Source organism: Marmota flaviventris, chromosome 7 (assembly GCF_047511675.1).
Source record: "Marmota flaviventris isolate mMarFla1 chromosome 7, mMarFla1.hap1, whole genome shotgun sequence".
Lineage (NCBI taxonomy): Eukaryota > Metazoa > Chordata > Mammalia > Rodentia > Sciuridae > Marmota > Marmota flaviventris.
In genome coordinates this window covers 111,821,370-111,832,577 of record NC_092504.1, presented here as the reverse complement: position 1 = coordinate 111,832,577, position 11,208 = coordinate 111,821,370, and the positions used below count along the sequence as shown (strand labels likewise).

At 40.3% G+C, this 11,208-nt stretch overlaps 1 protein-coding gene across 3 annotated transcripts in view; it reads left to right on the top strand.

Annotated features, from left to right (window-relative positions):
- Positions 1-2,514: 2,514 nt before the first annotated feature.
- Fnip2 (folliculin interacting protein 2) overlaps positions 2,515-11,208 on the top strand; it is a 114,412-nt gene continuing 105,718 nt past the window's right edge. For 2 of the 3 annotated variants that reach the window (XM_027926747.2, XM_071614575.1), the window contains exon 1: positions 2,515-2,729. In XM_027926747.2, coding sequence (XP_027782548.1) covers positions 2,623-2,729 — 107 coding nt within the window. In that variant the 5' untranslated portion in view covers positions 2,515-2,622. Of the gene's footprint in view, positions 2,730-3,142; positions 3,232-11,208 lie in introns of those variants that run through there. The other variant, XM_071614577.1, reaches the window with a different exon arrangement.

Below are 11,208 nucleotides of genomic sequence, written 5' to 3'. Positions count from 1 at the left end.
AGTTGCATACAGAGTCATATGATCAGTGCTGGAGACCAGGACTGTGACCAGTTTCAGCGACAGGCAGTGACCAATGAATGACAGACAAAAGACTGGGTTTTTGAAGAGGCCTTGAATAGCCAAAAAGAAAATTGATGAGACTGGGAAAGATGTCTAGGGCTGTATCTCCCAGAACTTTGTTGGCTAGGATTTTTGTACACTTGGAAAACTCAAAGCAGGTGGAATGACTAGAACTAGAATGAGGAAGAATGTGATGTTGAGAGGAAGCAAAGGAGAAAGAGGAGGGAGCAGAACCATTTCATATCCTTTTTTCTCCTTAACTTGAAGTCTTGTCCTTAATGGTTTGTTGCCTAGTCAAGACCATAACTAAGTTAATGGAGTAGACTATTTTGGATGATTTTTTTTTTTTTTGAACCCAGGTGTGCTTAACCACTGAGCCACATCCTCAGCCCATTTTTTTGTATTTTATTTAGAGACAGGGTGTCGCTGAGTTGCTTAGGTCTTCACTGAGTTGCTGAGGCTGGCTTTGAACTCTCAATTCTCCTTTCTTACCTGTCTCAGCCTCCAGAGCCACTGGGATTACAGGCCTGTGCTACTGCACCTGGCCCTCTTTTGGATGGTTGTATTGCATACTTGGACTGGGCTAGAACTGACAGTTCTTGACCACAGGGAACAAGGAAGACCTGTCAAGTTCTTTATGTAATTACAAAAGCTTCTAGGCTCATAGGGAGTACTTAGGTTTTAGTTACAATAATAAAGGGCATTTTCTGACCAAGGATGGGGTAAGAAAAGGATATTTGTGGCCACCCCAGTGTGTTAAGTCACAGAGATGGAGCCAATACCTACCTTATAGGATTCTGATAAATAGTGCACCTTTATGAGGTGAAGACCCTTAGTAAACAGAACAAAGTTAAAATCCGGGCTCTGCTTACATTTAGTAGTGCAAAAGGATGACTGCTCCCCACTATGAATACCTAAAGCCACCACCTTAACAGTAAAAAATCTCAGAGAAAAAAACAATTTAAGTGTTAGTCTCTACCATCTTTCCCTTAGCTTTGTGAAACTGCAGCATTTTATTATTCATACCTATTTATTCATAGCTATTTTCCAACCAAGGCCAGAAACCTACACAATTAAAGAGGGGTGGGGAATGCAAATTAAAATTAAACTTAGATCCTGAACATTTTTTTTTTCCCTTGCTGGGGATCTAACTCAGAGCCTTGAGAATGCCAGGTCAGTGCTCTATGGTTCAGTTATACTTCCAGTCTCCTGATATTTTTGATTACTTATATTTATGGAAATACATTTGCCTTTTTGAGTCTTCAAGAGTCCTCAAAGGACTTGTTCAAAGGAATAAGTTGGAGAGCCCAGGAGGTAGGCTTGAGATTTTACTCACTTTTGCTCTATTATCCATCATCTGAAAAACTTTTTGAGTCCAAAGCTTATAAAACATAAAGAAGTTGCTTTAAATCTGGAAACGTCCTTCATCACAAAACATTAAATTCTCAGGGGAGCTGCGGTGGGACTGGACAGGAAAATGAACTCAAATACAATTCAGTCTTTCCCCAACCCAGATACTATGTGCAGTTATTAATATTAATATAATTATATGCCTTTTTTGTTAAATATAAATTAGGAAAGCAATTCCTCTATAAACTACCTTGGTTCTAAATCTATATAATATGCTCCACGCATTTTTAAAAAAGGGCTTAACATTTCACATGCAACTTTTTATATAATCATGGTATGTGGTGTGACCCAAGATGTCAAGCAGAACTAATGACATAAACTGCTTAAAATATTTTTTTTTCTTTTTGGTTATTGAGGATTGAATACAGGGTGGTTTACCACTGAGCCACATCCCCAGCCCTTTTTTTTCATTTTTATTTTGAGACAGGGTCTCGCTAAGCTGCTTAGGGCAAACTGCTTAAATTTTAACGGAGAAATCTCTGGATGTGGAAGAAACCTGCCAATCAACACCTTGGGTGGCCTTGGAAACACCAAACTCAAGCACTAAGCCCTCTCCCCAGCAGTCGTCTTCTATAAAGGAGTCCTCGTACCTGCGCAGCGCGAGGACCCAAGTTCAGGGCTTTGTCTCGAAAGAACAAAGGTCGGCCAGCCGCCTTCTCACGGCGAGGCGAGACCCAAGGCTCCAAGGAGCCTCGCGCCCTCGTGGAGCCTCGCGCCCTGGTGGAACCGCGCCCCCGCCGTCACCGGCCCCAGCCCGGTCCCCTTTCCGCGCTGCCACGCCCCGCCCCACGCAAGGGGCCGCTGCTCGGGCCGCGCCTCCGTCTCCCGCCTCCGCCTCCCGCGGGGTTGCGTGCGCCCGGGGCGGGCGGCCGCCGGGCCAATGGCCGCCGCCGGGGCCGCCGCGCTCCTCCCGCGCCGCCGCGGGGCTGCGGACTCCTCCCGCAGGAGGTAACTGTCAGCGCGCGAGGCGGCGGGCCGGCCCAGTCATATGACCGGCCGCCGGCGTCCCCGGCGCGGAGCGCAGTTCCTTAGCCGCCGCAGCCCCGCCGCCGCCGCCGCTATGGCCCCGCCGCTGCGGCCGCCGCGCCTGGCTGCGCGCTGAGTCGCCGGCCCCGAGCGCGCGGCCGGAGCTGCAGCGGCGGCGGCAGCATCATGGCCCCGACCCTACTCCAGAAGCTCTTCAACAAAAGGGGCAGCGGCGGCAGCACAGCGTCGGCGTCCGCCCAGGGCAGGGCTCCCAAGGAAGGACCCGCCTTTAGGTAAGGGGCGCCGAGGGCAAGTCCCGCGCGGTACCCGCATCGGCTTTACGCTGGTCAGAGGGGCGGGAGCCGGGACGCGAGCTTCCCGGACGTCGCCGCCGTCGCCGGCTCCCGGCCCGGGGTTTGTCACCGTGCACGCGCCCGCGCGGAGTGCTGCCCGGGACCCTCTGACCTGAGGGTCTCTTCCTCCCCACCTTCCTCCCTCCCTCTCCACCACTCAGGGTCCTTCCCGGTTGGGAAGAGTTACGCGTGTTCTCGGGGTCCCGGGCGTGCACAAGGCTCTGCTCTGAGAGATTGGCGGTGGTTGAGGTGAACCCCTTCCGGGCACCGCCGCCTGGAGCCTCTGCGGGCCCTGCAAAGCTGTGAGCTGTCATTTTGAGGGCAGCACCAGCCTATTGTGTGCGTGACAGTATTTTGAAGTTGTGAAGGAGCAACAGCCACTAAAAAGGCATCTTTCTTCTTTCTTGCCATATATGACAAGCTCTCCAACGGATGAATGAAAGTATGTAATTTCCACATCATTTGGAACGTTGATGCCGCATGATGTGTGAAAAGGGGGAGTGAAATGCTTTTATGAAATGTATGAGATTTCAGTTTAACAAAGCTGATGCATATACTTAATAGATTCAATATTCTGGATACATATCTTTGAATAATCATTATTGAGCGTTTACTCTTTTAAATGATTTGTGTTGAGTTCTCTCCTTCTCTAAGGACGCCGTGAGAAGGATGCTATTTATTCCCATTTTACAGGCAAGAAACCTAAAGTCATAGAGAGCTTAAGCAGCTTTCTCAAGAACCACAGCAGTAAGTGGCAGAACCTGCGTTTTGATCTAAGCAGTTTAATCAGGAGTAAATTTCCCATACTATTCTGCTTTCAAGGGCTAAGTTATTTTTAAAAATGTCCCATATTGCCTTTCAGAACCCTTATGTTGAGAAGTTTATTTATTTATAAAAGATTTCAAGCAATTTTTTTCTTTTTCTTTTTTTTAGTGAGCATCCACTCCCAATTATGACGCTCTGACAGGTGCTTTTGGCCAAAATGTCTTGCAAAATGTTTTGCAAAAGCAAGACTATTGTTTAATAGATCTAGACCCAGTACAATAAACCTTTTAAAAGTTTCAGGTGAAACTTTGAAATGAATTTTGGATTAAGTTTTATGCTTTGTGTAAAACTTTTCTTGAATTCCACTTAAAAACCCACAGTCCCTCACTGTAGTTATGTGAGAATTAAATAACTAGTATTTTTTGTGAGGTGTGTGGTGTTTGAAAGGTAAATTGTAAGAACTGCCCCTTTTGTTTTGTCTACTATAGTTAAAGTCTCATATTTCCTTTAGGCTAACTGAATCCTTATAATTTGAGCAGGGAATTTTCTGCCTTGTACTACTCTGAGCACTAGTGATGCCATGTACCTTCTCAGAATGGTAGAATTACTTCAGAACCAGGGTGTGTAATTTCTTCCTCTCCTTCTCAGTAACCCAGGGTACAAAGCCTGTAGGAAAAGGGGCATGTGTGTTACAGGTGTCTTGCTGAGGGCATTTAAAGGCATTGTAAATGCCGATGGAGATAGTGGAGTTGTGTTGTCATTATTTTCTCTGTTGGCTGCTCAGTTGCCTACCACCACTTCCTCCATCTCTAAGTTTAATTGGGCATATTTTAAACAAAAACAATTGTGGTTATATTTAGGGCTTGCCATATTAGGGAAATTGATTCCCACTTTGTGGGAACGTTTTCAGTACAGTGTTCTGACTTTTCATTGGTGTAAAATGAAGGATAAAAAAATTGTGCCACAGACTGCGGGTTTTTTTTTTTTTTCCTTGACCTCAGTAGGATTTTCTGTAAAATTTTGAGTAAGTGTTTTTGGAGAATTTGGGGATCTCTGTTGAATACCTCACTTGATGAAGGCCTCCTTTTAGTACTATCCTTGATTAGGGATAATCAATGGAAAAGAAGGTGAAGTAGCAGATATCAGCAAAGATGCAGGAAGTTGGGGAGAGTCTACCAGTGCTCACCAGATTAATAAGATTAATAATGGACATCTGAACAAATCTTTCCTTCACCTGGCCTAACTCTTTAAGATGTTGGGTTGCCCTCTGGGAAAAGCTTCCCAGAGAATTTCCCTCTCCTTACCTAAAAAATAATGATCCTGAGTTTACTTTTATATTGATTTTACTAAACAGGAGCTGGTGTGTGCTTTTCAGGGAAGTGGGTGCCTCATACAGGGAATTAATTGCCCTTGAGAGTGTACCTCATATTTGAGTAGACAGAAGTTAAGGCACAACCTATAGATGAAAAGTTAAGCATTCCTAGTGTGAATTTGTATACTTTATACATTTAAACACAGGTGTAACATTTAGATCTAGAGAATGAAAGGTCCTCTTATAATTTTGTAGGGCAGTTTTATAGCATATTTTTGGGGAAATTCTAAACAAAAGTAAGATCTAACTTTTTATGTTTTTTAATTTTTGTTGGAGAGTTTGTGGAAACCTTTTCTGTCTAATGTCTGTAATGGACTTTCACTCGTTATCTTAAACTTTCCCTCAGAATTGATTTGCCCTTGACGTTTGTTTACTTTGGTGTACTTCCTAGTTCCTTCTCTGGATTTCTTATTGTTCTCTTGTTCCTCCAGTTTTCACATACTATATTAGAGTGGAAATTTGTTGTCTAATATGTAGCTTGTATCACATGTCATTTTCAGCTCTTCATGCTTCCTGGCATTTCACCTAGAAAGAGGATCAATAGAGTCACTGTTCCTTCTTGTTTGTTTTGTTCAGGATGAGCCCTTTAGATAGCTTCCAGGAAACAGGTTGTTAGAAAAATTTAAAAAGAAATCAAAGGAGATTGAATTTACCCATTTAAGAGAGGTAGACAGGAATTTGATATGAATATGGTATTTTTGAAGTTTAAATTCTGTCTTTGAAATTTAAGGGAGTTTTCTCTGCTGCTATTCAGAATGCTTTTCACTTTTAATTAGTTGATATACAAGTTTGGACTTGAATAATGCTTTGTTTCATAATGATAAATTAGGACAAAAAATTGACTTGTATAGTGGCTCAAGTCAGAAATGGAAGTGGGCTCTTGATTACCTTGGATTTAAGACCAGGTTTACATGGGATTTTATAAAAGCAAAAATATGTCCAGTGACTTACACATCTGGTTCAAGTTTGAAGGATTAGCTTAAGGTGCTTTGTTTAATTTTTTTCCATGTCTCTGGTGAGTTAATGGACCAGCTTCCACCTAAAATGTGCATGTAACAGGGAGGTGAAAAATATCTGGCTGTCAAATGTTTTATTGTGGACCAGTTAAATGAAGTGAGTAGGCATGAATATCTCCTGGGATGTGGGGAGTGAATAAAAGCATTGCAGCTGCTTGGTAGTTAGCTGTGTAAATTCCAGAGTAAACTCCACTCCTCTTTCCCTAGTCTTGAGGACCTCCAGCCAAATGGCCTAGTTATTGCTAATCCCCATTGTTCTGTTAGAACAATTTAAAGTAATCTGTTATAGGGTTAGTATAAATATAATATAATCTGCTTATCATTGTTATCAAATAGCAGCTGATGTCTTGTGTTATGCCTTGGTACTCCACCTGTACAAATCCAGGTAGGACACCCATGGTTGCACCTACTGGAATTTACAATCCATGGGACAATAGATGAATAAACAACAGACAATACCTTGGAAACTATAACATGCATAAGAGTCAAACAATTGATAGAGAAAAATTTTTACATTTACTTGCTGATCTTGTACTTGCATGGCTGAGGGCAGGACTGTACTTTCTGCCCACTGCCAGGTCCCAAGATGCAAACATTTCTAATACGATTTTTCTGAGGCAGGATGAAGAATATTCTGGAGAAAACCATGATTTTTTTCAGTACACTAAATTTTTTTAAAAAATATTGTTTTAGTTGTTGATAGACCTTTATTTTATTTATTAATATGTGGTGTTCAGAATCGAACCCAGTGCCTCACACATGCTAGGCAAGTACGCTACCGCTGAGCCCCAGCCCGAGCCCTATGGTCAAATTTTTAATGCCCTTAAGATGTGTGGCACATGAATAGTAGCTTTGATTTTTCTTTTTTTTTTTTAAGTACTTTCTGAAAGTCTTTCTGGAGAGGTATTGCCTGTGCTTTGGATCTCCTCAAACACTTTTTTACATTATATCTCCTTGTCCTGAATACCAGCATACACCATGGGGGCTTATACTAATGATTTCTAGCAGAGGTGCAGAAGGGAGTTGTAGGTTCTGTTAAAAGCCCGAGGCAAACAGATTAAGGAGGCCATTGAGTTCTACTTCATGCACCATGTTGATATGAGTTTCAACAAAACTACATTTCCCTGGTCCTCAAGTTCTGCCATTTGTAAAGTGATATCACCAGTCTTATGTAATACAGTTGTGCTGAGGAGGTAGTTTAAACATCCTTTAAAAAGAATAAAATGTGGTACAAAATGATTTTAAGTATTACCAACTCCTTTTAGGTTATGAAGTTTTGTAATACTCCTGTTGAGGTTTTCCTAAAATTGAACCATTTTCAGAGGTTGTTTTCTTCCTGCAGATAAAGGACTGAGCTGAGGTACATGTTTTTGTTGGTTTGTTTAATGGTGATGTAATCAGTAAATGAAATAGACCCTTTAATGCTCGGAGGAGCATTAAAGACATGCTTCAGCCAGTAAATCAGACCTGGATAGAAGTGACTGGGCATTCAGAAATATTTTTAGGAATATGGTGTATTTACTTTTTTCAGGATTAGTTGCAAGTTTTTATTATCAAGACTATAGTCTTGTTTAACCAAAGGGGGCATTGGTTAAGCAAAATGATCATCACACAAAGGTGTTCTCACTAGAAGTGAAAGTAAGATGTAAATGTATATGATTAACATTTTAAAAAAGAAGTATGTTGGGCTAGGGTTGTGGCTTAGTGGTAGAGCACTTGCCTAGCACTTGTGAGACACTGGGTTTGATCCTCAGGACCACATAAAAATAAATAAATTAAATAAAGGTAAGAAAAAGAATGCTTTAGAAAAAAATTTTAAAAAGTATGTGATTATGCATATATATATATATATATACACACTGTACATCAGTGGTTATTAAGAGGTAGGTGAAAATTTCATTCTTCTTTGTTTTATTTTTTTGTTGCTAATTTTGGATTTTGTTGTAATGAATTTTTGTTGCTTTTGTGACAAATTATTTTAAATAATTTTTAGAATATTTTATACTGTGAGGGAGTAGGGTAAGAATAATGTTTGCTGGAGAAACCTGATTTGAACAAAATCTCTTACTAGACTTTTTCCTCTTATGCTCCCTTCAGCAGCACATATACTTTTAAAAAATTTTCTTCCCTCATTAAAATAATCAATAGTTTGTGTTATTAAAGTAATAATTTTATTAGGAATTTTAATGTACTTAAAGACCTAAGATCATTAAATACCTTAGGTGGACAAGTTAATTGGTGATGTTAATAATTATAGGAATGCATATGTGCAAAATTTTTACCAGTTGGGCAGGGTTACTGCAATCCTTTGAACCCTAGTGTAGTCTTCACCTGAGGCTCAGAGCAGTTAAGAGTTGAATGCAGGTCTCCTCCAGCTTTATTTGAAATATATTTAGAGAAGAATGATGCAGACTTTTTGATTTGGAGAGAACTTGGATAAGTTGAAAGACCTAGATGAGACATTTTTTAATATGAAACGTATTATAATTGTAAATTGTGAAGTGTGAATTTGTCATGTTACATACACATTGTTGTTTGATTAGGTAGGTGGTATTGAGAGAAGGACTGAGGCATATGGTGGTTTAATGCATAAACTATATAGCTCCAGGAGAGCTTTGGTTTTTGTTGTTGTTGCTTTAGGTTGTCTTTCTCATGGTTTGCTTCTAAGATCAGTTTAAGGAAGCCACGTTGACTTTGTGTTTCCTTGGCAAAGGAAGTTACAAAAGATTGTCCTTGCCCTCATGAAATGCTTTGGCTGCCAGCATGAATTCCTGGTGGGTGAATCTGATTTGAGAACTGGTAATGTGATTTACTTCTCCAGCCACTGTTTTTCTTGGTGTGTGCAAAAGGAACAAATGTTTTATACTGATTGTACAAATCCTTTGCCTGGTGTGAATTGTTAGACCTGGGCTATGAGATCATGTACTTGGCTATAAATGTAAGTTTTTCCTTTGAGTATAAGAGTGCTGAAATACTTGGTGAATGCCTACTTACCAAACTTTCTTTATCTCAGGTTTATGAAAAGTGATTATTCTGTAAAAGAGGAAAAACAGGATGGACTTTTCCAACTAACTGGGCATGTTACAGTGATTTCCCTCAACTCCACCCATCTGTAAATGGAACATCCATGACTCACTTCTATGGCCACACAGGCACTTTTGTAACCAGTGCTTGAATGGGAGGGTGGGATGGGGATGGAAGGAGATGGGCTGGCATCCCACTTGTGTTCAGTCAGAATCTGTCCAGCTGCCTTTATAATGGAGTTCTGAAAAGAACAATGTTCCTTCTCATACAGCATTCTACGTATTTTTTTCTTACTGTATTTCTGTTTGTATCAAAATAATACAACATATTAAGTGCAATAAAATGCAGCCATTAATACTATAATGTTGTGGGTAAGTTTTGTAGCAAGAGTGCTCTGTTATGTAAGATTTTAGTGTTAACATGAGTCTGGATTCCTGATTATCATGTTCTTCTCTCCTGAACACACACACACACACTCTCTCTCTCTCTCTCTCTCTCTCTCTCTCTCTCTCTCTCTCTCTCGTACATATACACACACTTATTTAGGTACCAGGGATTGAACCCAGAATCAATTAACCACTGAACCACATCCCAGCCCTTTTTTATATTTTATTTAGAGATAGGGTCTTGCTGAGAGTTGCTTAGGGTTGCAGCTGGCTTTGATCTTGCAGTCTTCCTGCCTCAGCCTCCCAAGCTGCTGGGATTACAGATATGAGCTACTATACCCAGCTAGAATATTTTTCTAGTTTTTTTTTTTTGGTCCCTGTGGCCTTGCTTATTTTGTAGATTGTACTCTAGAATTTGTGCCTAGCATAGTGCTAAGGAGAGATGTCTATATTGCTTTATGAAGATGATTTTTATCACCACACCCACAACTTTTTAATCATAAATAAGAAAACTAGTTGTATTTGCTCTATCTTTAAATAAATAGCCATTGCTGTTTGATTATCTACGATATCTAAAACAAAATGAAAACCAATTCACAAAGGGTGTCTTAAGTGGGAGTGGTACTGGAGCAGTAAAATTCATCCCCCAAAGCTGAGGGGGATGGATCAAGAACCTGCATATCTGAGGGGAACTCTGATTCCCAGTAAGAATAGTTGCTTGTTGTCATAGCAACTCCATTTCTTCACAAGTTGAAGACAAGTTAGATGTTAACCTGCACATTCCTCAAGAGATGAACCAGGTGTTGATTTAGGATGTGTTAGGAAGAAGCAGCAGAACCACCAGTCTAATCAGTTTTGCCTTTAACACCTTATAAATACTTCAGACTACAAACTGTCTCTCCAATGTGCCCAGAAAATTGGACATTTTCTGTTTTCTGTCTTGTAGTCAAAACCTTTAGGGTTATGCAGGGGGAGGGGGAGGGGGTGGGGCTTTTTGTGTGTGTGTGTGTGTGTGTGTGTGTGTGATGCTGGAATTGAACCCCAGGCCTTGTTGCATGCAAGGCAAGCATTCTACCAACTGAGCTATACCCTCAGCCCTAGGGAAAAGCATCTTTGTTATCATTTACTGCTTAACTACCTACCTATACTTGCTCAAGTTCTTTTACAAAGTATGATTGAGAAATAGTAGCAAGAATATCTTTTAAATTTGATGCCACAAATCTTTTAAATTTAAAACTTGCATTTGAATGTAACTGTGCATGAAGTAAGAAAATGTATTGTTAGAGCCTAAATATGAGAGTTCTTTTACATCCCAGGCTCTGCTAATTGTATTTGTTGTGCTTAATGCAGTGCTTGGCAGGAAGTTGGTATTTAATAAACACCTGTTGAGTGAATGAATGAGTGAATTTAAGAGTTTTGAAAGTGATAATCCTTAAAGCATCTCTAGTATTCCAGAATCTGATTTCTTGAAATGTTAATGTTTATAGTAGGGAATTGTCTTTCTTGGTGTTTCTCATGTACATTATGATGTTAAAAAAGGAAATGTTTTTATAGGCACCTAGAAGAAATTTCTTTATTTCTGTTAATATTAATTAATTGGTATCAGAAAGGGTAAGTGTTCTAAAAGATAGATTGACCTACCCAACCTCCAAAGAAAAATATAAAAAGGATACATGTTTAAGTAATATAGCTCTCTCAGCTGTCAGAAGTAACCTAAAATATTTAACTTAATATTTGTGAAGCTATGGAATTCCTAAGTATATGTTGATAATAAGGAACTCTTTTCTACATACTGTGTGTATGTGTGTGTGTGTGTGTGTGTTTGTGTGTGTGTATTACTAGAGATTCAACCCAGA